The 26557-nt window shown below is 57.5% G+C and overlaps 1 protein-coding gene across 1 annotated transcript; it reads left to right on the top strand.

Annotated features, from left to right (window-relative positions):
- Positions 1 to 5090: 5090 nt before the first annotated feature.
- On the top strand, positions 5091 to 6509 carry LOC139045006 (serine/threonine-protein kinase MARK2-like). The gene has a single exon (XM_070506606.1). The coding sequence runs from the start codon at positions 5091 to 5093 to the stop codon at positions 6507 to 6509; it is 1419 nt and encodes a 472-aa protein (XP_070362707.1).
- Positions 6510 to 26557: the final 20048 nt, after the last annotated feature.

Genomic DNA, 26557 nt, shown 5'->3' with positions numbered 1-26557 from the left:
TTGGGGACTGGCTCCCTGGGCGACTCACTTGGCTGCTGGGGGTGCCCAGGGTGCATGTGTTCCCGCGACTGTTTAGCGTCCCTTGTGTGTGTGGGCCGCATGCACGCACTGTCCCATAGAGACACGTGGGCCCATTCCAGCTCAGGGCCGAGTCCCACGCTTCACTGGCGTCTATACCTGGGAGCAGAACTTCTGGGTCCAAAGGTGCTCTGCCCTTCCTGGGCAGGCCGCTGCCTTCTCTGAAAGGGAGCGCGTGTGTGCAGGTCCCGTGCTGAGCTCAGGGAGGGGCAGCGTCCTCCAGGAGGATCAGCTGCAGACCTGCCTGTGGGGTGGGGAGGGGCCGGCTGCTCAGACAGGGATGGACGGGGAGGCCTGGCCAAGGGTGTGGAGGCCGGTCAGCGGTGCCCCTGCATGGAGACGCGTCTGCTGAGAGGGACGATGGCCGGCATTAGCTACGCGGAACAACCTGGCGGGAGGAGGAGTGGGCAGGGGCTTTGAGGCTGGGGGCCTCTCTCAGCTCGGCCGACACAACAGAGGGCCAGAGACGGGGCCACGTGAACCACAGAAGTTCATTTTCCCACGGTGCTGGAGGCTGCAAGCCCCAGAGCAGCATCTGGCAGGGCGGGGTTCTGGGGGACCCCTCCTCCTGGCGGGTGCCTTCTCCCCACGTCCTCACGTGGTGGAGAGACAGCTCTCGTGTCCCTTCCTCTTGTCAGAGCACTGGTCCTACCGAGTTAGGGCCCCACCCTCATGGCCTCAGTTAGCCTTCGGCGCCTCCTCACAGGCCCCGTCTCCAGACACAGCCACCTGGGGCCCAGGGCGTCAACATAGGAAGCTGGGGGACACAAACATTTGGTCTGTACCAGGGTGTGAGGGGCATCTGCAGAACTGGAGCATGCACGGAGCAAGGGGTGGGGGCTGCTGCGGTCCTCTGTCGTTGTGTAACCAACCAGCCCCAATGTTAGCGGTTTAAAACGGAATCATCATTTATTGACTGAGGATTTCACAGTTTGGGCCCGGGCCTGGGGGACAGCTCCTCTCCGCCCTGTGTGACATCAGCTGAGGCCTTGCTCCCAATGCCGGCAAGTTGGTGCTGGCTGACAGCTGGGAGCTGGTGCGGCTGGCGGCCTGGGGCCTTGGTCCTCCTGCGTGTGGCTACATGGGCTTCCTCTCGGCGTCCTGGTTGTTTCTAAGAGTGAGAGTGTTTCTGAGAGAGAGGTTGGGCCTGAACCCGGCAGGAGTGTCCTTCCTGCCATCAGAAAAGTCACAGTGTCGAGGTACAGCTCCTGGCCATTCACACCACAGACCTCGTCTTGGTGTTTTTTGAATAAAAATGCCATCTATTTAAGGTGCACGGCACGCTTTGGTTCACAGATGCATAGTGAAATGGTTGCTACAATACAGCTAATTAACCTGTGCCTCTCCTCACGGCATTGTCTTTTCTGGCGTGGTAGAAGCACCTGCAGTGTGTTCGTAGCGAATTTCCAGCATGTGAGACGCAAAGTTAACCGTAGTCGTCGTGCTCACATTACGTCCCCGGGCTGACTCACCCTCCTAACTGCAGTGTGAGCCCTTGACCCGGCACCCCCACCCCCCCCCCGTGCCTGCCCCTGTTGACCACACAGGCCTCGTCTGCTCTGGGCCGTGTGCGATGGGAAACGCCCGCCTCTTATGTTGGCATCACCTCCTGGGCTACATAGCTTCTTGTCCTTGAAGCGCATATTGCCCTGCTCTTCCCCCAAGCCAGCACCACCCCAAACAAGATGGGGCTGGAGCACGCCAAAGCTGGGAGAATCGGGGCCAGCCGTCTCAAACGTGGCACATCCCTCTTTGGCCAGGGCACGGGGCTCTCCACAGCTGGAGTTGCAGCCGAGTGTGTGCCTTTCTCTGGGGGGGGGGGTCCCTGGCCTTGATCAGAGGCTCTATGGGGCTCTCAGCCAGAGAAGGGGTGCCGTGATCATGACCACGGATCTGATCGCACTCCAGCTCTGCCATGCGGCTGTGAGAGGAGGATGCCGTCTGTCCGTCCTCGCCGAGCCCACCTCCCAGAAGCCACGCTGCTTCACGTGTCTGCTCCCCACAGCCCACTCAGCAGGAGTCCAGGAGCGCAGGCTCCGAATCCACTCACTCTTGTGTTTTCCTTTCTCAACTTTTTCTTGGGGAAAACTTCAGATATACACAAAAGTAGGCAAAATGGTATAATGGCCACCCTCCCCACGTGCCCAGCTTCTACATTATCAGCTCTGAGCCACTCGTGTCATCTCTCCTGCCCTCCTCCCTCCCCCTTTCATCTTATTTCTCTCAATTTTTCTATGGACTGGCACACACACTGAAAAGCGCTTGTGCCCTAAGTGTGCGCAGGGCGAGCTTTCACACTGTGAGCTCACCTGGGGAAGATTCTGGTACCCACTTCTGATGTGTGTAGAGGGAAGTGTTCCCACCCCACCAAGCCGTTCCCTGACCCCTGACAATTCCCTGACACTTCGCCTCGATTCTGACCCTCTCCGCGGGGCCAGCATCACGTTCCACGGGTCGAGGGCTCGGTCCCACCAGGCTGCCTCCACTTCAGACGCCAGTCGCCAGCCCAGGTTGTCACCTGTGCTACTGACCAGCAGGATATAAATCAGAGGTTAGCACGAGCCCCACTGTGGGCTCGATTAATTTGCTAGAGTGGCTCACAGGAATCAGGAAACCAGTTTACTCACTAGATTACTGGTTTCTCACATAAGATTTCAAGGTGCGAATCAACAGGCAGATGAAGATACACACGGCGAGGTCCCTGACGAAGGAGCTTCTGTCCTCGTGCAGTTCGGGGCCCGGCAGGTGGCCCGCGGAAGCGTGCTAGCTCCCCCCCTGGAAGCGCTCTGAACCCCTTTGGGGTTGGAGGTCTTTATGGAGGCTTCCTTAGAGAAGCAGGATTGATTAGCTCATTGGCCGTTGGTGATGGATTCGACCGCCGCCCCCCTCCCCTCCCAGGAAATCAGGGGGTGGGAATGAAAGTTCCGACTGTCGGATGGAGGTGGGTTCCCCTGGCAGCCAGCCCTCACCTTTAGTGGCTTTAAAAGGTCACCTCATGAACATAGACCCAGTTGTGGTAGACGGGGCCGTGCAGCTCGTCTGTACAATTACTGAAAAGGCAATTTAACTCCCTTCTCATTTTGCTTTGTGTATATTCGATAGCTCTTTTCTTTGTGGTTACCGTGGAATTACACTTAACATCCTAAAGTCATAACACTCAAATGTCAATTGATGCCAGCGTCACTTCAGTAACATAGAGAAACTGGGACCCTATAGAGCTCTCACGCTGCCTGTTTCAGTTCTTAATGTCACAGAATTCCATCAATGGCGTTGTGTGTCCAACAACACAGACTAAGAATTGGGGTTTTAATCCTTTAGTCTCTTAATGCAGAAAACAAGAAGAGGAGGTACAAGCCAAAGTTAGAATAGTTCCAGCTTTTGTAGTCGTCTCCTACTTACTTGAGCAGAGACCTTCATTTCTGCCCGAGGCGTCGAGTGCCCGTCCGCGTCCTCTCCTTCCAGCCTGAAGGACTCCCTTCCTCGGAGGTGGGTCTGGTGGACAGCGCTCTCTGAGCCGTGCTTTTCTGGGAACGTCTTGGTTCCTCCCTCATTTTGGAAGGACTGCTCTCCAGATATAGGTTCCTGGTCGGCTTCTTTTCCTTCTGCACTTTGAGTACATCAGCCCTTGCCCTCTGGCCTCCAGGGTTTCTGGTGAGGAATCTGCTCGTGGTCTCCCTGGGGAAGTAGGAGGAAAGCTCTCTTCCCCTCAGCTGTGTGAACGTTAATGATGCCCCTTCTCAGGTCTCATGCAACAGAACGTTTTCCTATAGGACTATAACAGCCCTTCAGGGGTACGATCATTTTGAAACTAATCAGAGTTTAAGGAAAAGGAGTTGTGTATTTTTTTTTTAAAGATTTTTTATGTTTTCCTTTTTCTCCCCAAAGCCCCCTGGTACATAGTTGTATATTCTTCGTTGTGGGTCCTTCTAGTCGTGGCATGTGGGACGCTGCCTCAGCGTGGTTTGATGAGCAGTGCCATGTCCGCGCCCAGGATTGGAAGCAACGAAACACTGGGCCGCCTGCAGCGGAGCGCGCACACTTAACCGCTCGGCCACGGGGCCAGCCCCAGGAGTTGTGCGTTTTAAGTGTAGATATTTTGAGGTCTTAACAGCCAAGAGTTATTAGAGATTTTTGAATTATAGATGCAAAGGCCACTGAAAAATCCTACAGATTTTAATTTGAATAAAGTAAATATCACTCTCTAATCTCCCACATTAATGAAACTCTCTTTGGGGTCCCTGTTTTTCAGAGTAAAGGGGTCTTGAGAGCAAAAAGTGAGCCAACCGCTGTAGTTTAGCCCCAGCCATGCCTGGTCCCTTTCCTGCTCTGACCTCATAAGGAGCCCCTGTGATGGAATTTCCCAAAAGCCTGTATAAGCCTCTGCCCGGCCTAGGGCTTTGGTACTTACCCAGGAAGCTGCTCTGGTGACCTGAGGAATCTGCCACAGTTAGTTTGTTTTCTCCGTTTTTTTTTTTTGCCCCCTGATTTTGTTCATTTTTTTTCAGTTTGCTGCTTTTTTGTTCTTTTCTTTTTGTTTTGTTACTTTTCTTTGTTTTCCTTTTTTTATTTTTTTGGGTTTTGTTCTCCTTCTTATTTTTCCCCCTTTTAAATTTTTAATTTTTTTATTATTGATTTATTTTTATATTATATTTTTACATTATATTTTTATTATATTTATATTTTTTATATTTCAGTTTTTCCTTGTTATTTTCTCATTTTTAATTTTTCCTTGTTTTTGTTCTTCCTCGCGTTTTCTTTAAATTTTTTAGCTAGTATTGTTAGCATAGTTAGCGTAGTTAGCATAGCTAGTATAGTTAGTAGTGTTGGCATAGTCAGTAGTTAGTATCTTTGGTAGCGTTCGTGTTATTTATTAGCGTAGTTAGGAAGCATAGCTGGCCTCGTTACTTTAGTTAGCCCATATTAGCTAGCCTACTATCGTTTTGTTTGTTCACATAGTAAGCGTAGTCAGTGTCGTTAGTTAGTGTTACCAGTTAGCGTAGACAGGAGCCAGCATGCTTCCTGGCCTGGCGGCCACCTCTGCTGGCAGGCAGCCCTGTCCGCGGGATTACCAGCTGCGAAGGACCCTTGGGGAGGGCTCCTTCGGCATTGTGAAGCTGGCCCTGCACGTCCCCAGCGGGACGGAGGTGGCCGTCAAGATCATACAGAAGAAGGAGCAGAGCGCCGCCACTGCCAAGAGACTTCTGTGCGAAACGCAGGGTCTGGCGCGATTACGTCACCCCCATATTTTGAGGCTGGTGGAGGTGATCGAAAGCGAGGAGACACTATTTATAATAAGTGAATATGTGCGCGGAGGCAACCTGCTGGACCACCTGATGAAGCACGGCCCCCTGACTGAGGAGGAGGCGCGAGGCTGGTTCCGGCAGCTCGTCTCTGCTCTCCAGTACTGCCACCGCCGGGGCGTCATACACCGGGACCTGAAGCCAGAGAACGTGCTCCTGGACCCGGCGGGGAGCGCGAAGCTGGCCGACTTCGGCTTCTGCAGCCTGGACCCTGGCGGGCCGCTGAGCATGTTCTGCGGCACCCCCGGCTACATGGCCCCGGAGGTCATGCGGCTGCAGCCCTACGCCGGCCCCCCGGCCGACGTCTGGAGCCTCGGCGTGCTGCTCCACGCCATGCTTGCCGGGTCCCTGCCGTTCTGGGGGGAGGACTTCGACGCCATCCAGCGCAGCACGCTCAGGGGGTCTTACTCGCCGCCCAGGCTGGTGTCGTGCCAGTGCGCCCAGCTGCTCAGAGGCCTGCTGACCCTCGACCCTGGGAAGAGGAAGACTTTGGAGGAGGTGATGGGGGACCCGTGGGTCAACTGGGGCCAGCCGAGGCTGAGGCCTTACAGGGAGCCGCCTGCTGACACGAGGGCCGCCTGGGGGACCGACGAGATGCTGAAGGCCCAGCAGCCGCAGGGGGGTGGTCACGCCAGACCCCCGACCTCCCTCCCCTCCAACAAGGCCCACAGCTGCCGTGCTTTGCAACACTGCACGGCGTGGCGGAGGGCCTTGGAGCCCCGCGGCCGGCGCGCTGGCAGTGAGCCAGTTCTGCCTACCTGGCTCCGGGAGGCTGGCCGTCAGCGGCCCAGCGAGAAGCCGCAGTCAGGGCCGGAGGCCGCAGAGCCTGGCGGTGCTTTGCCCAGCCTGGACTCATGCCCCGCTGCCCCCAGCCCGGCCCCCCCATGGGACCCCGGGGCCGTCCCCTCCTCCCACAGTGCCCGCACCACACGTGGGGCCCAGGAGGGAAGCTGCCAAGGAGACTCCCGGCAGGCGGCGCAGCCCCATGAGGTGACCCCGGCCTCGCCCTCTGGCCGCAGCCAGGGCCGAGGGGGCGCTGCCAGGAGGCTGTTCAAGGCACTCCGAGGTCTGTGCTGCTGCCTGCCAATCAGGATCGGATCTGGCAAGAGGAACAGGGTGTGGCCCCGGTGAGGTCCCAGCAGGTCCGGTCCCAGCCCAAGGGTCGAGCTGCCCCCTGCATTGTCCGCGCACAGCGAGCAAGTCGCAGAATCCGGAGCCGGCCCCCGGGCGTGGGGCTTCGGCCAGAGGGAGACGCCTTCTGCTGTGAGTGGGGGCCGTGCAAGAAGGACACGCGTGTGTGCAAAGATGCGGGTGGGAGGCCTCGCTCCAGCGGCCAGGGGAGCTGTGCCAACCGCGGCGGCGCTCTCTGCAGAGACTCAACTCGGAAGGGACCTGGCCCCTCTGGGAGCCTCCAAAGCATCGCGGCCAAACACTCGGGGAACCTAGAGGACGGCCTGGAGGCACCTGGGGGACACGAGGAGAGGCCACCCTCGCTGCAGCTCTGCCCCTTGGCCCCACCGGGGTGGAACCTCAGAGCCTGGACTGCTTTTCCCGGAGCACAGCTTCCCTCCCCGTCCTCTCCGTCTCTTCTTCCACGTTGAGGGGCTGACGGTCGGGTCTCGGAAAGTCCTCGGTTTTCCAAGTCTTGTAATAAACTTGCTGCTGCAGAAAGCTGTGTCACAGATGCTCCGTTTTGCACCCTCCTTACACAGAGCGGGGGCTGGGTGGGCTCCAGGTTGAGACGCGTGTAGGGATGTAGCACGAGGAGGTGATCAGAACAACTAGGTGGAGAAGTGACTCAGGATTCTTGGGGTAACGCTCCTAGCAACTAATGCGGGTCTGAAGGGACAAGGCTGGGAGCCACAGTGGAGGGCAGAAAGGCAGCGACCGTGGCTAACACTACCTGATGTTTCCAGAAGCAGCACGGGAAACTTCGAGCCTGTGGCTTTTATGACTACAAGCGAGAGGTCCAGATAGGGTAACCGAGTCCGTGAGCCACCCTTGGGGGATCGGGGTGGCAGGGTGTGGGCCCCCAAGCGGCCTCAGGTCACTTCCACGTGCAGATGGGTCTTCCGACTGTATCGCAGGACTTGGCCCTGGGCACTGGGACGATTTCTCCTTTTGATGACGGTGATGCGGAGCAGGCCCCTAAGAGCACTGACGAGGTGTGGGCTGTTCGGACAGCTGCAGGTTCCAGGGGAGGTGACAGGAAGCCAGACATCCTGGGGCTCCAGAGGGAGGGTCAACCATCAGGGAGCTTCCGCAGGGGCTCCTCAGAAGCCTGAGGATGGCCAGGAGGCCGCTGGCTGCTGCTCGCCAGGCCGGTGGCACTGTGTGCAGTCTTTCCGCGTGCTCACGAGACGGCTCGGGACGGTCCCAGCACGAGAGTGGGCAGAGATTTCCCTGCGCCCACGGAGTGCAGGGCCAGGGCCAGGAAGAGGAGGGCTGCGGACATGCTGGGAGGCTTGTTGCTCCCCGTTCGGGTCCCCCGCTGTGGTTTTCTTTATGCCAAACAGCCCAGCGTGTGGTCGTCTGGCACGGCTCTCCTGGCATCTGTCCAGGGCCCCCCTTCCCTTCAGGGCCAGTCCCACTGCCTCAGTGGGCTTTCGGGACCCTCTGTGACCTGTCCCCTGCAGCCCTTTGCAGTCCCACCTCCTCCTTGGGCTTTACTCACACTGACTGGTTCGGTTTTCCACAAATCCCCTGCCTGTGAGGCTCCCCCTCGGTGAAGCCCACATGCTGGGCGCTTGGCCAGACTCACGGGCTCCCCGAGGGGAATCAGGCATGGATCCCGCTGGAAGAGCACAGCCCAGCTGGGAAGAGAAGGCGGGGACCCAACAGGAGGACAGTCCCCTGTGCCGGGGACAGAGGCAGGACGTGCCCAGCTCAGCACACGCTCACCCCCTGCTGGCAGTCTAAAGGGAGGTGGCATTTAGTGGGGAGGGCTGCAGGCTCTGACCGCAGCAATCAGAGGAGGCGTCCCAGACAGAAGGAGGCTGCGGTGGTGGGCACGTACAAGACAGAGGCAGGCGCGAGGCTTGGGGGGACGTGGACCAGCACCCCTTGTTTCTGGGACCACTTCCGCTGGGTGTATTGTGCTCTGCGTCTCCGAACTTCGATATCCCCCAGCTCGGGCCTGGAGAGCAGTCAGCTGCGATGACGGAACGCTCTGCTGATGAGGCTTTCTCCATCTCTTCTGTGAGCTTGGGCGCTGGCTGGCTGGCCGGCGGCTGCCTCTGAGCTGCCTCGTTAGGCTAAGCTCAGTTCCACAGCAAGGGCCCTGGGTCAGTTTCTAAGGAGCAGGGGAGCAGGAGCAGGGAGCGACGTGCTCGGCCTCCGCTGGAGAAGATGCTTCTGGCTTCAGGTGCACAGTGGGCTCTGCGGGGAGAGACCGTGAGTCGGTGTGGGGCCCCACCAGGGATTTGCCAGCGCAGCTAATGAACGCCCCCGCTGGCCCGGGATCTTCAGCTGACTCCTGAATTATGAATTACTTAATGCAACTGGTCTGATGGACCATTTTTCACAAAACAGGAACTCAGGGTGTGGAGTGGTGGGGTGGTGGGAGGAAACATTAACAAGGGTGTGGCAGACAGGTCCGGGTGGCTCCCAATGGCATCGTCCACCTCCCAGAGCAACTGAACCCCTGACTCCTAGCTGGGAATGTGGCCACCCAGGACACAGAGTTCCCAGCCTCCTCTGCAGCGGGCTGGGCATGGAACCCAGCGCTCCCTCAGGACGGGAAGGCAAATGACTTGTGCGGCTTCCAGATATTTCCCAGGAGAGAGAAGCAGGCTCTTCTATCTGCATCTCCCTCTGTCCTGTTGCCGGGAGCACGAGCTCTGAGGCTGGAGCTCTGTCCTGACCACACGGACGAGGGCGGCTCCTCTGGGATGACAGGGCAACGGGGACAGGAGCCTCCCGGGCAGCCCTGCCAGACCAGCGCCAACCGTGTGCCTCCAGACTGAGCGCGGGAGAGGGGCCAGCTCTGTGCGCCACTCTGCCGTGGGCCTTTGTTCCAGCAGCTGGACCTTGACCTGACCAGGATGGCCATCTTGGAGGCGACTTTCTGGCTGGCTCCCTTGGGTCAGGCCACTCCCCGGGCCACAGCTGCCTGCAGTGTTCAGCCCTCCTTTCCGTGGGGTGACAGCCAAGCTCAGCTCCAACCCACTCCCCTCTCGGGGCGCTGCCCTGGATATCGAATGCGTGAAGGTCGATGCCCCCAGGAAACAAATCTGGCGCTGGTGCCCCCCAGGGCGTAGGGCGTCCCCTTGTTCTGTCCTCCCACACTGCGCACCCCCACTCTCTCCCAAAGACACCCCTTGTTGTGAAACAGGCCAGGCTGAAACTGTCTCTCCCTGCTGATGTCCGCAGATTCTCGTCACCTGACTCAGGGAGCAGCGCTCTAACTGGATTATTGCTGGAAAGATAAGTTAGGAACTGAGGGCTGTCTGCTAAAGTGACAAGATTAAAAGCTGAATCCGAAAAACCCACCAAACTCCAGGCTCAGTGGGCGGGCAGAGCCTGGGACTTGGTCAAGCCCTGGCCCCGAGCCCGCCGCCTGGGGAGACAGGCGTTCGGGACGTCCCGGGGCTCTGGTCTTGTCCGTGTTACGCCTGATGTGCCCTCCACTCTTCTGGAGCCTCCCGTTTGATGGGGAAAGGAACTCCAGTGTCTATTCCAGGTTCACCTTGTCGAAGATGCTGTGACAGGGCGCACACTTCCTTTGCTCTTCCTCTGTTCAGGCTAAGCGTCTGCAAAGGGTCTGGGAGGGCAGGTTTCACAGAGAATGTGACAAGGGAACGTGTGCGGTTCAGTAAGGCCAGCGGACCTGGAGACGATGCCATTGAGAAGATAGTTGATTACTTGCAGTTCTCCGAGGCGGAGCTCGCAGGGCCACGCAGGGCCACCCGGGAAGCCCCGGGGGTCAGGAGGCGAAACAGCAGGGCACTGCCGGCAGGAGTCTGTCCTGTGGGTTCTGCGGGGAGGAACAGCGAGGCAGGGTGAGCAGGCTCAGACGGGCTGGTCTGAATAACTCACAGGCTCCGGGGCAGGGGGCGGTCCCGCCTGTCCGGTGCCTGCCCTGGGGGACAAGGGCAGGGGGCCCGTGGCCCTGAGTGTGAGTGTCCAGCAGAGGAGGTGCTTGGGGTGTGGATGGCCCCTGGATGGGTCGGTTTGTATTTGGAATGTGGGCCCACGAAGGAGGGCTCTTCCTGGGGTGGGGGTGCGACAAGGGAGGCAGGAGGCTGAGCCGAAGGGACTTGGGACAAGGCGTGTCCCATATGCGCACGTGGGCCAGAGGTTAAAGCCTCAGGTTTCCAGAAGCTACAAACATGGCCCAGACAAGGCTCAGCTCCGACGTCACCTCCTCGGAGGAGCCTTCCCAGCCTCCTGAGTCCACAGTGACGGCCTCCCGCCCCGGTCTCCCTCGCGTTGGCCCTTTCATTCCCCTCACTGTGTTCATTACCAGGCCCCCCGCTCAGCACCCGCTCAGTGGGAGACGGGCAGGAGGTCAGGGTGCCCCTTCATTCAGAAGCTTTATTCTTTTCCTTTTTTGTCGTGAGGAAGATTGGCCCTGAGCTAACATCTGTGCCAATTTTCTGCTATTTTCTGGGCAGGACACCTGCCACAGCATGGGCTGATGAGCGATGTGAGTGTCTGCACCTGGGGCCCAAACCTGCAAACCTGGGGCCGCTGAAGAGGAGTGCAGGAGCTTAACCACTATGCTGCCGACCCAGCCCCAGGATTCTTTTGATAGCCTGTGACAGAAACCCAAGGGGCTTGAACTAGCAAACGAACAAAGCAGGAGAGAACGATTTCTGTAACTAGGCTGTCTAAAGGCCGAGAGCTTCAGGTGAGGCTGTACCTGGGTGCTCGACGCCATCAGCAGGGATCGGCCCTCCCAGCCTCTTGGCTTGGCTGCCTGCCCTCTGTGCTGCTGTCCTGCTCAGGGGGAGCTCTCCACCGCCACTCCCGGGCTGGCCTCAGCACCCGTCAGCAGCCCAACAGAAAAAGAACTTCTCTTCCCCAGGATTCCATCCCTAACTGCTCCCCGTTTCCCAGGTGGGAGATGGGGTGCCTGGCCGGGCCAAGGTGGGACCGGCTCTGAGTTCACATCAGCCCCGCCGTCAGTTCCCCTTTAGAGAACCCAGCAGAGATGGGCTAAAACTCAAGGCCCACATCCCCAGGGCCCTGGGTCCTTAGTGACACTCATAGGTAAAGGCTTGTTTCTGTGACCTCTGACCCCTTGAGCTATGGAGCCAAATGGAATTCGCAACTTGTTCAAGTCCAGATGGGCTCACGCTGGGCTCCCACTAAAGTCATGCTGATCGCAGGACCTTGAAGTCCTTTTACAGAGAAACTAGCGTCCAGACCATATCCAGAAACCGAGGCTACCCAGGCCCAGCTCCTCGGCTCCCTGACGTCAGAGTGCACCTTCCTCCGTGGAGACAAACAGCCGAGGACGCTCATCTGAGAAACCCTCTGTCTCCTCGGCTGGAAGCAGCCCCAGACACAGGCCCATGGGAAAACACTGATCAGGAAGGCCAAGGCACCCTCCCCTACCTAAAGCCCCAAATCAAAAGCCCCACCCATTTCTTAATGGGGAGCTAGCAATTTTGCGGGCCCTGGCTCTTGCTTTGCTGCCCCTGCCTGGTGAAGGAAAGCTTTCCCAAAGGGGTAGTTTCCCAAAGTTTGTTAGCACTAGGCAGTTCCTTCCATGTTCATCTCAGGAGGAAAAATCTCAAAATGCCAGCAAGTTGGCTTCAAGGGGCCTTTCAAGGAAACCCTTCGAGGTTTTTCCTGCCTCCTGAAGATGATGAGACTGTGAGGGTCCCCAGGGCGGCCTTGGCCTGCAGTGCTGGGACGGTCCTACATGGTCTTGGGTTCAGAGAGAGCCGCCCTGAGAGCCGGGCAGGGGTCAGTCCCGGGGCCCAGATGGGGACACTGAGCCCAGGATGTTGAGGAGCTTCCCAGACACACACCGGGAGGCAGCGAGCACATCGGCCCCCTGGACACGCCGGCCCACAGCCGCTACGCAGGGACCCGGGGACACTGCAACCAGCAGGGTGACCTCGGGGGGTCGCTTTGCCTGTCTGAACAAACAGGACAGTGGTGGTCCCCACCACGCACACTTACCGCGTGAGGACAGAATGAAGTCATCGACACCAAGGGCTGAAAATGGGCCTGGCCCCTCACCCTCTCTCAGTGAGTGCCCATCAGTAGCGTGTCTGTTCTTGTCGTCCTGCTGTGCTGTGCACACCTGGCTAGTCGGCTGGAGCACTGTGTCGGCGGGAGCCCCGTGTCCATTCCTGTCGCTCCTCTGCTCCGGCTCCCACCGTGGCTCCCTGTGGCCTGGACGTTCTTTGTCAGTGCTCTCTGTTGAAGTCCCACACACGCCATCACGTTCTCCCCTCTGTCTTCACTCCACAGCCTTTTATGGAAACAGACCCACTGTGTGCTGGCCCTGCTCCAGCACCTCCTGGCCGTGGCCACAGCTGCTCCCCAGGCCCCACCCTCCCCGGTGAGCTTCAGCCAGGAGGCTGAGGCGCTGCTGGCCTCTGAGGTTCAGCTGGGAAGGAGGGAAGAAGAAGGTGTCTAATATTTCCCTCCAAAATGTCATTTGGACAGGAAGCATGTGTCCCGTCCCTCGTCCTGGCTTCTATACGCTGTGTCCTGCACACAGCGGCAGTTCTCCGTGCCTGCAGTCGTGTGGGTGGGGCCTGCGTAGCCCACCCCAGGTTCTGGAGGAAGGGAGACACGTTTTGTGCTGTCATCCAGGCAGTTGTTGCCCTCAGGCCTCCTCCCAGGAGCCTCTCTGGTTGCCTCCCTGACGCTGCGGCCTGGGTCTCTTGACCCCCGCTTTGTCCCCTCCAGGAGCCTCGCACACACCAAGCCCTGAGCAAGCGGCTCTCTGCTGAACTCTGCTGACATCCGTCCTGGGACCAGGCAGTGGGCTGAGCTGTGTGGATGCTTCCTGTGGAAGGACAAGCACCGACTAACAGAAGTGCATGCGTCCTGGGGCTGTGTCACCTGCAGGACAGCCCTCGCCCCGCTGACCACACTGCCCCCCAGGAGGAGTTTCTGGACTTGCCTTAACAGAGAGGGACAGTCAGATCTCAGGGTCCTGGCGTCTCCTGATGGCTGAAGGGCCCTTGGAGACAGGCCAGTCCCTTATTTGCTCTGCACGCCCTCTCCACCAGCCCAGACTCCAGGGACAGGAGCTCTGTCGTTTGGGCTCCAAGGTTCCATCCTGAGAAACCCGCAGTTCTTCAGCGGTTGTGGTGGAGAGCCACACTCCGCCCTCCCCGGGGCCCTGACTCCCCCTGCTCCCTGCCCCGCCCCTCCTGGCTGGCTGTCTCCCTGCACACACTCTGGTTTCCCTCCCCCGAGACCTGACCCCTTTCATTTTTTGGGCAGATGGGAGAATTCGCTCCAGGCTGGGCTCGTTGGGGTGGCTGAGAAATGCCTCAGGGGAATGAAGGCTCCAGGATTCCGGATCTCACGGATAGGGGCGTCCCCACGGCCACCCCTGGTGCTCCCGGGAGGGGAGGCTGGGCAGTTCCCAGCAGGTGAGCCGCCTGACGCTGGAGCATGGACTCGCCCCGACTCAGCACCAGCGAGGACTCACACCGTGCAGGATCCACGGAACCTTTGGGATGTGTGATTCTCATCCTAAGCTCGTCCTCCCTTTCCGAAAATCCTCTGTCCAAGAGTTCGTAACTGTCACCAAGGGCACAGCAGAAGCGTGTAAACAGGGCGGGCGGCTCCGGTGGGACCGTGTCTACGGTTCTGGAGGACGCTCGCTGCCTTCTGCCCGATCCAGGGCGCATTGACTGTTGTGCCACGAACATCTTTGACGAGGGAACATTTACGGAAGGAACCTTCTGGGCCTCTTCGCCCTGGAGCGGGCAGCCGCACTGCCCGTGTCATGACACGCGCTGGCCCCAGTGCCTACTGCCTCCACGGTGGCCGTCCCAGCTGGTGGGGCAGGTGGCTTGGTCGTGTGACATGGAGCGTCCTTCCTCGGTGGGCCTGCTGCGGAGGGCTCCCGGAGCCCCTCCTGTGGGGACACGAAGCTCTCTGGGGAAGCCTTTCAGCAAAGACAGGAGATGCCGTCTGCACACAGTGCACGCGAGTCTCGTCGTGACGCGAAAGGAGGGAAGAGGGCAGCCACTCACTCGGTCATCTGCCTCTTCATTCAACAACACGCACTCTGAGCAGCCCTGACGCCTTGGGTTCCAGTTCAGCGCTCTCACCGCTTCCGAGGCCCGGGTTCATTTCCCGGTCCCAGAACCACACCAGCCGTCTGTCAGGAGCCACGCTGTGGCTGTGGCTCACACAGAACTGGAAGGACTTATGACAACAGTGTACTACCATGCACTGGGGCTTGGGAGGAAAGGAAAAAGGAAGATTGCAGAGATGTTAGCCCAGGGAGAATCTTTGCCGCTGTGTGGGACTTGAAGTGGCCGCCCCAAGATACGTCTCTTTGGCATGAGGGTTATTTTGGGCTGGCTCCTTTCAGACCCTGCAGACGTTGGAGAAGCTCTGAACACGAGAACTCACCCTTCGTAAGAGGCACTGACGTTTGTGAGGGCGATCCCCATCTGCAGAGGGTCTTCCTCTCTGTACCAGGAAGAGGGGGACGACCTTCTCTCTCTAGAAACTCCCGTCAGTGTGGAGGGCAAGCACTCACATCTGCATGACAGCCTTTCTCTCGTTCACTTGCCTTTCTGCTGACCTGCCATAGCCGCCTCCCCACGCCAAAGCCTCCTTTGTAGCTGACGCTGGCATTCAAGGTGAGAGCTTCCACCATTTTGGCGAGTGGCTCAGTTTTCCTGGGTCTCTGCCATGTCCGCTTGTTATAAAGCTTTGTCTGGTTTCCTCCTGTTATTTTGTCCCATGAGAATTTAGTACGTTGTCCAGTCAGAAGGACCCAGAGTGGGTAGAGGAAACGTCTTCCTCTCCTACACCTGCAAAAAGAAAAAGACGAGTTCCCCACTGTCTCGTGTCAAGCCCAGACACGGAGATGTGCTTATTGTTCACTTACACCTGTCTTATTCCAAAATGCCCTGTTCCTGTTCCTTCTCTGGTGTTTTCTATTCCCGTTATGCACAGAGGTAGCTCGAGCCCAGAGTGGGTAGGATTTGCCTGACGTCACACAGCAGGGAGGGGAAGTGGGTGCAGAAGTCCTTTCCCAAGCCAGGTGTGTGTGTCTGCACCCGGCACCGGCCCTGGAGTGTGGACCTGCCCAGCCCAGGCCTCCCGGGACACGTGCAGCGACGGGTCAGTTGACTCGGGGAGGCAGGAGGCAGCATCGTCCTTGGAGGCCTTGGGATCTGCTTGGGAGGCGTCTGCTGTTGTCTGGAATCGTGCGGCCCACTCTGAGCTCAGACAACAAACGGCTGTGTCCTTGCTGGTTCCCTACCGCCTTCCACTGGTGCTCATCCTGGGGGCCTCACCTCCTGCCCTGCCACACTCCCCACTCCTCCCTACTGCCTCCCAGGGTCCAGGACTGTGGGACCCCTGCCCTCCCCCGGCACCCCCCTCCCTGTCCCTTCACACGTCCTGTCGCCTTAGCCTGGTCCAGCCTTCCCACTGGAGGAATGCAGAATTCACTGAACACGTGTTTATTCTGAGTCTCCTGGGCACCTGATTCCCCACTGGGCTTCGGGAGTACAGTGGCACAGGCTGAAGTTCATGAAGGGTTCATGAAGGAGGAGCACACGCTATGCAGGCCAAGGAAGAGGTGAGAATCAGGGAGGACCCGCCTGTGCAAAGGCCCTGAGGTGGCCAGGTGAAGCATGGAAGATGTCCGTGTGAGTTCAGGATGGGGATAGTGGTCATCCTGCCCATTAACCTAGGACCAAACCCTGTCCTTTTCCACCCCAACCTACTTCCCGGGCTGACTTCGTAGTCAGAGGGCTGAAGTCTGAATCCAGGTCTGTCACTGCTTGTAGCTGTGTGACCTGGGCCAGTGGCTTCCCCTCGTGAAGCCTCAGTTCTCTCCTCTGTGCAAATAACAGGGCCACCTCGCTAGGCGTTGGAAAAGTCTAGACGAACATGGGTAATGCTTGTGACACGCTCCCACGCTCAGTGCTCCATGTGCACTGCCATTTTCTATTGTTACGACTGTTACGACTCCTTTTGTTGGAAGCTGATAGGACTTGTGGAGGCAGTGTAGGCTGGTGGGCAAAGTCACAGGCTTTGCCGTTAAACTTGGGAGTCAAGGAAGTGCTAGCTCCTCCACTTGCCTGCTGTGTGACCTTGGCCAAGTCACTTAACTTCTCTGGGCTGCATTTTCCTGATGCACAAAATGGGGAGCATAATTCTAAGAGAGCCTTCTTGTACGTGCGTGATGTGTTGGCATGAGGACAGACTGGATACGTGGAACCACGTGCCTTGGTGGCTCCAGGAGAGTGGAAATGGACAGGGGTGGAGAAGGAGAGAGCGGCCGGTGGGGGGAGACGGTGACCTTGCTCTTCGCACATCGCTATCCCGTTTGATTTGCATGGATTCCGTTGCAATAAAAGAAAAGAAGCCCCAGAAAGTGGAAAAGACAAATTTTATAGAAGTACCACTGTCCTCCTTGGACGGAGTGAGGATCGAAAGCGTGAATGATTGGAAAGCCAGTAGACGGGGCCGGGTCTGTGCTAAGTGCGCACGGGAGAGCGTCACACAGCGAGGGCTAAGGGGCGACTATTCGGCTTCTAAACTGACTGGGCTTGAACTGAAAGCCTGACTCACTGCCTGTCAACCCGAGACGTGCGTCTGCTTGACCAGTGAGTCCGGACTGCGCTCTCTTCACACGAGGATGCAGCCGGCCCCTCCCGCCCCCTCTGGGGGAGGCCTGGTCCTCTCAGCAGGGTCCTGGTGACCTGCTGCTGCGCCTCTGAAGGCCTCTGTGACGTTCTGATGGCAACGTATCCTGGTGTGTTTGACGTGTGCTGCTTGTTCCGAAAGGAGACGAGACCGTTCTGACAGCCATGCTCTCCGAACGCCTCACCCTCACTCTGGCTCCTGATAAACTCACCCCAGTTTTCACTGATAGGCTGGTTATGGGTTATTTGCGCAGACCTGTCTGAGTCAATGCCAGTCGTGATCCTGCTATAATAATGGTAATTATCATTATAGCATTATCACCATCACCATCACTTTGAAGCAGCTCTGCAAAACCCTTCACGTCTGTCCTGTCCTCCGAGAGAAACGGGGTCCTCTCATCCTGAGCGACAGGGCTGCCTGGAGGCCCAGGGAGGCAGGGTCACCTGTCCCAGGGAGGAAGGTGCGAAGCCCCCAGGGGGCTCTGGGCAGGGGCCAGTCCCCACACCCCCACCGCGCCCACGCAGCCCCCGTGCTCTTATTCAGAGCTGCCAGCGCTGGGCTCCTCTGCCCTGGGGCGGGAAGGGCAGGGGCATCCCTTTAGGCTGCTGACTGGGAGGCCCATGAAAGTGTAGGAAGGCCCGAGGGGTAGGGAGAGGACGTCTGGGTGGAAACTGAGTCAGGGCCAAGCAACAGAGCCTGCAGCTGTGACTTCCAGCCCGCCTCAGCCCTGACAGGTTCGAGGGCGAGACAGGGCTCCTCGGGAGGCGCGCAGGTGGGGGTGGGCTCCTGGGCCACCAGGCGGCAGGCTGAGGGTCTCCCGGAGCCGCTCCCTCTCTGCGGGCTGGGCCCCTCACTGGCCCGGGCTGAAGCAGGAGGATTTGGTTTCGTTTGGAAGATGAAGAACCCTTGAAAAACAGCCTGTGAGCGTCGAACAGAATGGGTCTCTGTCGATGTCGTTGGCATAACAAGGCTCTGAATCATCAGTCATAGGAAGAATCTGCCAGTGAGGAGGAGCAGAGGCCCGGGAGCCCCTGTGAGCAGTCCGTGGCCGCGCCCTTGGGGTTAGGCTCCGGAAGGCGAGGGAGAAGCAAGCGGGAAGCGGCCTTGGCCTCTGCGTCGGGTGTCGTTGGGAGTAGGGGCTGATCCACGCCTTGTGGGGCCTAAAGCTTAGGACTTACCCAGGCCTTCGGGCGGAGCTTTCTCAGTAAAGGAACCCGGAACTAGGTGAGGGACCCAGAAGGGGCCGTGCGCTGAGGAGCCCTGTGGTTTCAGCTTCCGAACCTGCCTCTGGTGGGGCCTGGGTTTTCCTAAGAAAACCTCATCCATGTGTCTGCCCTTGACCGACAGGCTGTGTGACCTTGACCCGACCCTTCTCCTCCCATGGAGCCCAGGAGACGGTGCCTTTGAAGGCCCTGAATATGCATAAAAATAACAAGGCTGAGCATTTCTTCCTCGGGAGAGATGAAGGCTCGAGGCTGTTTAGAGATCCACGGGGGCCGCTGCCCCATATGAAATGCTGCTGTGACTCAGGCGCCCATCACGCTTCTTAATGGCTGCCTAACTTGCCTCTTTTTCACTGTCGTTTCAAAGCTGATTGTGCGTCACGCAGGGATCCCGGCAACGTGGTAACCCCCTCTTCCACTGGACCGGCGCTCCCCCTGTTGGCTGCAAGCCCCTCATGACCTGCGCTGGTCTGGCCTGAGCCGTGTGTGTGCCCACACGCGTGTGTGCGTGCACACCCTTGGGGCTTCTCTCCCTGGAGTCCTCTCCCCTCCTCAGTCTGTGCTGACACACCATCACACATGAGCATCAGCGCCTGAGCTAGCACTGTGCTTCGACGGCTTTAGTCCCCGCCCCACGGCGCCCCATCCCCATGCAAGTCAGGGCAGCGGCAGGCCTGGCCTGACCCGGGGCTCAGATTGTGTCATCAGGAGCTCCCTTAGCTCTGCTTTCCGTGTTGGCCTCACCCTTCTGTCAGGTGCCTGCGTGAGGTGCCCTGGCAGCGCCTCAGAGGGAGAGGGCTTCTCATTCATAGGAGTCCATTGCAAGTCCCAGCACGGGATGGCTGGGCCCAGGTCGCATGTCCATCCTCAGCCTGGTGACCGGATCAAAGGGGATGAAACGCACTGACTGGCTGGATCTAGGTCCTATGTTTCTCTTTGATGCCTGTGTATAGACGGTTAACTTCCCCCAAACCACACGGACTAGGAAAGGCTGGAGGGGGTCTTCTGAGGAAAAAGAGGCACTGTTGGCATAAGATGGGGAGGTAGAGGGTGGGAGCAGGCAGGACAAATAGCCACAGACGTGGACTTCTCCACACAGGGCAGTGGAGCATCCTGGGATTTGAAGGGATAATTCCACCCTACGAGTGGTGGGAAACCAGCTCAAAACCCCTGAGAGCCACATATGACATCATGGGGTAGGGAGCCTGGAACTGAGAGCCACGTGGAGACAGGGCCCGAGGCAGGCAGAGTGGAGACAAGCCCAGGGTTTCCTGCTGGCCTGGGAGCCAGAGGGCCGGGTGGAGACACAGGTGCCCAGGGGCCGTGTCAGTAGGGAGCCCGGACAGGGATGGCAAGGAGCAGGCAAGGATGCGTCAGGAGGGAGGCCTCTGGAGGAGTTCTCCCAGCAGCTGGTTGGAAATGAGCTTCTCGAGCTCCGCTCCACGCCTCCTGCATCAAAATCTGAATATGAATCAGACCCCACATGACCCACGTGTACCTCTAGTCTAAAGGACCCATCTCTGAGCCCTCACAGTCAGGAACGATGGGACTTCCGTTAGATCTTGGGTTCAGACTTTCTGGAACGCAGGATGGCAGTGTGCATGAAGGAGGCTGAAAAATATTCATGCTCTTCGATCCAGTATTTCCACTCCTGAGACTATTGCTTAACGAGATCATCAGAGGCAGGGACAAAGGATGCTGTGCACAGAGACGTTCACTGCAGTGTTACTTCTACTCAGAAACTGCGGCATGTTCACAGACAGTAAAGGGTGAAGTCAAGTACGGCACGGTATACATCGACTGTTACGTGACGATGTAAAATGTCTTTTTAAAAGAACTTTGCAGGGAATGGCGGGGAGTACAGTCATAAACAAGACAGACACCCTGCCTGCCCCTGGGAGCTGACATTCTCCTGGGAAAGACAGACAATAAGCGAGTGGACAGACGAGATGGTCTCAGATGGTGACAAGGACGCAGAGGGAAGAGTGGGATGATGCTGTAGAGGATCAAGGGGAGTTGGGGAGGGCTATTCAGGTGGGGGATACGGGGAGAGGCTGTCCTAGGAGCTGGCATTCAAAGTGAGATCCAACGGATGAGGGAGCCAGTGAAACGAGCAGCCAGGAGAAGACCTTCCAGGCAGGAGGAAGAGGACTGACAAGATGCTGGAGCTGGGGAGCTTGGCCGTGTGAGGGATGCGATGGAGGATGTGAGACTGGAGCAGAGAAGCCGGGAGAAGCTGGAAGCTGAGGAAGCTGGAGAAGCGAGCAGGGCCAGACCCCTCAGGTCTCGTAGGCTGTGGGTGGACTTTGGGTTTGTTCTGAGGGCTGGAGATGGGGTACATGCCACCATGAAACAAACACGGTAAAGCTCTAGTAGCGACCCTGAGGAAATGGAGCTCTGCAGATTGCCTGACAGCAAATTCTACGCAGACATCTTAAAGAAGCTCAGTGAGGCATGAGAGAATACAGACAGACAACTAAACACACACCTTCTGAGCTAAAGAGTACAACGACTGCACTAAAAAATTCAGTGGAGGGCTTCAGCATCAGACTTGAACAAGCAGAAGAAAGAATCAAGGAACTCAAGGACAGGTTATTTGAAGTTATCTAGTCAGAGGAGCAAAAAGAAAAAGGAAGGGAAAGAATGAAGAAAGACCGTAAGACTTGCGGGACATCCTAAAGGAAACCAATATAACAGAAAGGGTGTTTCAGAAGGGGAAGAGAAAGAGAAAGGAGCAGAAAGTGTACTTCAAGACATAATAGCTGAAAACTTTACAAATCTGGGGAGAGAAATGGACATTCAGGTTCATGAAGCCCAAAAGACCCCAAATACGTTAAACACAAACAGGGTCCACACCGAGACACGTTCCTTAAATTGTCCAAAGTCAAAGACAAACAAAGCCTTTTGAAAACAGCAAGAGAAGAGTGACTCATCACATCCAAGGGACCCCAGGAGATGATCAGCATAGTTTTCGAGAGAAACCTTGAAAGTCAGGAGAGAGTAAGATGATATGTTTAAGGTGCTAAAGGAAAAAATACCCACCAACCGAGGATGCGGTCCTTGGCAACACTGTCCTTTACAAACGAAGGAGAGAGAAAGGCTTTTCCAGAAAAGCAAAAACTGAGGGGCTTTGTTACCCCTAGACCTGCCTAAGAGAAGTACTTCCAATTGAAAGGAAAGAAGACTACACACAACGCAAAAGCTTATGAAAGTATAAATCTTATTGGTAAAGGTAATATATAGACAAGTACGAAACAAAGTAATACTGTAATGGTGGCGCATGAAATGCTTTTAACCCTGGTCTAAAAGTTAAAAGACAAAAATATTAAGAATAACTATAACTACAAAGATCTTTTAATGGAAACACCATAGAAAAGATGTGAATTGTGACATCAATAACATGCAATGTATGCCCACGACCAGGTGTCTTCACAAGGGAATTCTACCAAACATTTATAGAGGAACTGACACCAATCCTTCTTAAACTCTTCAAAAACGTTGAAGAAGGAAGACTGTGAGCTCATTTGTGAGGCCAGCCTTGCCGTGACACCAGGGCCATACAAAAAGATAAAAGTAGAGCTACCAAAGGATCCAGCAATCCCACTGTGGGTACGCACCCAATGGAATTGAAATCAGGATCTCAAAGAGACGTCTACACTCCCATGTTCACGGCAGCGTTATCACGAGAGCCAAGGCATGGAAGCAAGCTGAATGTGTATCAAGTGATGAGTGGATGAAGAGAATGGGGCTTACACACACAATGGAATGTTATTCGGCCTTGAAAAAGAGGGGAAGCCTGACATTCGTCACAACTTGGGTGAATCTGGGGGACGTTATGCTCGATGAAACAAGTCAGACGTGGAAGGGCAGATACCAGAAAACCACTTCCACGAGGGATCAAATAGTCAAACGCACAAAGAATAGAGCAGACGGTGGGTGCCGGAGGCTGAGGAAAGGGCAAGCGGAGAGGTCTCAGTCGAAGGGCACGGAGCCTCCGCGTCTCAAGGTGAGTGCATTCCAGACCCCTACTGTGCAGCACTGTGCCTCTGGGTCATAGTGCTGGGCTGTGTACTTACGACTCTGCTCAGAGGGCCCGTCTCATGTTAGGTATTCTTATCACACACACACTCACAAAACAATGACTAACAAGTGGAGGGAACTTTTGGAGGTGACGGATGTGTCTATGGCACAGATGGTGGTGCTGGTTTCACCGATGTATGCTCGTCTCCAAAGTCATCACATTGTATGTGTTAAATATATACAGCTTCTGTTTGTCAATTACACCTCAAGAATGTGGTTTAAAAAACAGTAAGAGTGGGTGGAGAGGAAACTGCCTTGGTCTAGAAGCTGCTGCAGGCCTCGTGGACGAGGCGATTGGGCCACTTTGACAATCCGTGTCAAGTGAGCAAAGCTCACACAGAGTGCTAGAAACCGTCATTTTGACTGTATAAAAAAATGGACAGAACCCAAAGTCCGGGAGGAAACATGCAAAAATATCACAGTGATGACCTCCGGGCGGTGGGATTACGTGCGATTTTTACTTGTTTTTCTTAAGCGTGCCTCTATTTTTTTCACACAAGACAAACAATAGAGGTGATTTCAAAATCTGAATGTGGGCCAGTCTCACTGATTAGTTGGAGACGACAGAACACCCTTTCTGGTTTGAGCTGAGGAGAATCTGTCCATGGGTGCTAGGACTGAGAAGCCAGGACCAGCAGGGGACCAAGCTGGGATGCCCCATGGCCAGGGACAACACTAACAATGACCTGGACAATCACTCTGCCCGCCCCAGACTGTTGCCATGGAAAGCCCACCGCCTGTGATGCTCAGGCCCAGACCCTGGAGCGTGCTGCTGTGGGACAACCAGACCCCCTGTTCCCTGCCAGCCAGGAGCCCCATCCTCCACCACCTTGGGCGGCTCACTTCCACCTTTTAAATCTCGGGCAGGCATCTGTCCAGAGGAGCTGAGGCCACTGGCAGATCCCTGGCTGCAAGGGAGTCACGGAGATGTCGATGGCAGTTTTTCCGGAGACTCCCATGCGGCCAAGCACAGAAGGAGGGGCTGGCACACTGGTGGAATGAGTCAGCCTGCAGGGTCCACCAGAGGTGTGAAATAAGAGTGACAGAAATGATCACTTGCACCCTTGACCTTCCAGAGGCCATGGGAAGGCTCAGTTATCCACTGTGTTACAAGGAGGAGAGCGAGTGGCTCTCTCTTGGTCCCGGGAGCACTGGCTCTCAGAGCGCCTCACCCTAGCTTCCACAGTGCATACTGTCCTGGCTTCCAGCTGCCAGCTCTGTCTGGCTGGGACTTTCCTTACCGCTGGAGACTCCTTGGCCCCCTGGGTGACAGGCTCAAATGTGGAAATCTGCTGTCCCCAGGAGCACCTTCAGCCGGTACCCCAGCTGCCTCACCCCTCGAGTGGGAGAGCCCTGAGCGGCCTGCTCTGCCCCGGCTGCCAGGGCTCCCTGGTGGGCCGAGCTCCTGTTGCCCACGGTGGTGGGTGTCCAGAGTGGGGCCCCACAGTGCTGGGCAGCCCATAGGAGCCATTATTAGCCCCCGCCTCTTCCCTCTCTCACTTCCCAACCCCCCTGCCTCCACCACCCAGATAAACTCCTGCTCCAGAGTCCTCCTCTCCAGGTCTGCGTCTGGCGCCGCACAAGCTGAGGCCTCCGTGGCCTAAGCATGCGCACGTGGAAAGCCTCGTCCCGGCTCTGGGTGTCCTGCTGGGGACAGTCCCTGGGCCGTGAGTCAACAGGTGTGAGGCTGCTTCTGTGACCTCACACCTGCTCACTCCAGTTTGGAAGGTTGTCCCGTTCCTGGTTCTCATCCTTGTGGGCAGGAACCCAGAGGGCTCCAGGACGCTCTCAGCTGCCCGATGCGCCCCCCATGCTGAGGCCAGGACCACGTGTGCACACAGGTGTCATCCACCCCAGGGTTCCACCCGGCCGTCTCTGCCTCTTCTCCCCATGTCATTCAGTGCTCCATCGGCCCTGCGACTGGTGATGAATCTCCATGGGATTCAAGGGCATCCTCTGAATGTGCCACCCTTGGCGTAAACGGGACTCTGCCGTGGGTCGCTGTTAGTGTGTGAGGTTGGGGCCAGCTTTGTCCTGGGTTCACAGAGCCAACTGTCCCCTGGAGCCTGCTCTGCTCGGCGCACGAGGATGCTGGCTCTGGCGCATGGGGACGCATCCTCTACTACAGATGTCAGCTGCCCTCCTTCACTGCAGGTCTGCCCCTGAGCAGTGGCTTGCCGCCTAGCGGCAGGGAGCTCACATTCTCATGTGACACCTTCAGACAGGGTGAGAGAGGCAGCTTGATTGATCAGCTGCTCTGTGCCAGGGGGGCGTCTCGTCTCCTTACAGCGTCCTGTGGGCTAACTGTTACTATCATCCCCAGTGCACAGATGTGGAAACCGAGGCTCCTCCAGGTTGGGTGACTCTGAGGTCCCTTGGGGCCGGGGTTGGGGCTGGGACCCGGGAGGCCTGACTCAGGGCCTGTGCTTGTTCCCTGGCGTGTTCCCGCCTCTCAGACACGGGACGTCAGAGCAATGGGGCTCCTGGTTTGCTGCATTGCCGCACCTCGGCCATTTGTCAAGCAACCTCTGTGCTGTCGTGGCACTGGGGACCCTACTGTGAACCTACAAATCCCCTGTCCTTGCGGGGGCTTCCCTCTAACGAGGAAGGCAGAGACGGTAAGCAGCCATAAGCAAGACGGCTCCAGGGGCCCTGAATGAGGGCTGCCATGCAGGGGACAGTAGACAGGCTCTGAGGAGGGGTCTGTCTCCTGCTGGGGGATGAACGACAGCAGCTGATGTTTATCGCCTGGGCTGTGTGGGCCAGGAGCCCAGGGGCAGCAGGGCTGGACGGCTCTGACTCACGGCTGTCGAGGGGTCGGTCAGGATGTCGGCAGGGGCCGCGTTGTCCCAGGCGGGGAGTCTCCCTCTCAGCTCCCGTATGCGGCTGGGGGCAGGAGGCGTCGGGTCCTCCCCACGTGGGCCTCTCCACAGGGCCGCTCACAGGCCGGGAGCTGGCTTCCCCGGGGAGAGATGAAGATGGAGATCGAGGTGCACACACACACACGCACACCCACACCCACACACGCCCCGCCTGCTTTCCTCCCCCCGCGGCTGGGGTGGAATGGAAAACAAAACGACGACAAGCACCCTCTCCCGCTGTTCCCGGCTCACCCTTCCTCCCTGTCCGGGGCTTGCTTTCCTTCAGGCTCCCTGAGAGTGGCCTTGGAGAGCCGTCCAGGTGACAGAGAGCTGTCTGCACCTTGTCCCTGGCCCCTGGGCTATGGAGACAGCACGAGTTTCTGCCTGCCATTCCGGTCTTCTGTCATCTGCCAGCACAGGGGGTGGTGTGCTGGGCGCCGATGCCCACCTGGAATTGCTGGACGGGAGTCCAGTGTCCTTCTAGAACAAGGGGCTTCCATTCAGGCCGCTGGGACACACATCGCTGGGAACTCCCTGCTTTGGGTCTCATTTGCTGCCGGAGAGAGTGTGGGGGCTTGGGTGCTGCCGGGGGTGGCCGGCGGTTCCCCTGCGACAACCGGCCTAGACGTGCAAGGAGCAAAGCGGGGACTCTCTCCCCCTTCTTAAAATAATAATCCATCACTGTGGTGGACCATTGCTCATATTTCCATTTTCAAATTGTGACATACACACAGAAGACACACACAACATCTACGCATGCATATGCGTACGCGTGTGCATACAGTTTAAAGATTCGGCTGGTATAGACGTCTGTATTCACCTCCCACGTCAGGAAACAGGACCTTTCCAGCCGCCCAGAAGCACTCGTGTTCCTCCTGACAACAGCCCCTCTCCCTGGGGCGACTGGTGCTTGACTTCTGTGACAGCCGTGTCCCTGCTCGGCCTCACAGTCTCGCTCCCCGGGCGGCACCCTCAGCTGAGGCGTGGCGTTTTGCCCGTTTTTCCTCATTCACGTGGACCGTGATGCGCGCCCTGTTTGGGGACTGGCTCCCTGGGCGACTCACTTGGCTGCTGGGGGTGCCCAGGGTGCATGTGTTCCCGCGACTGTTTAGCGTCCCTTGTGTGTGTGGGCCGCATGCACGCACTGTCCCATAGAGACACGTGGGCCCATTCCAGCTCAGGGCCGAGTCCCACGCTT

Source organism: Equus asinus, chromosome 4 (assembly GCF_041296235.1).
Source record: "Equus asinus isolate D_3611 breed Donkey chromosome 4, EquAss-T2T_v2, whole genome shotgun sequence".
NCBI classification, from domain to species: Eukaryota; Metazoa; Chordata; class Mammalia; order Perissodactyla; family Equidae; genus Equus; species Equus asinus.
This window is presented reverse-complemented; position numbering and strand designations above follow the sequence as displayed.

Bases quoted from the DNA above. Each gene is read 5' to 3' on its own strand.
- LOC139045006 (XM_070506606.1), top strand. From the start codon at position 5,091: ATGCTTCCTGGCCTGGCGGCCACCTCTGCTGGCAGGCAGCCCTGTCCG.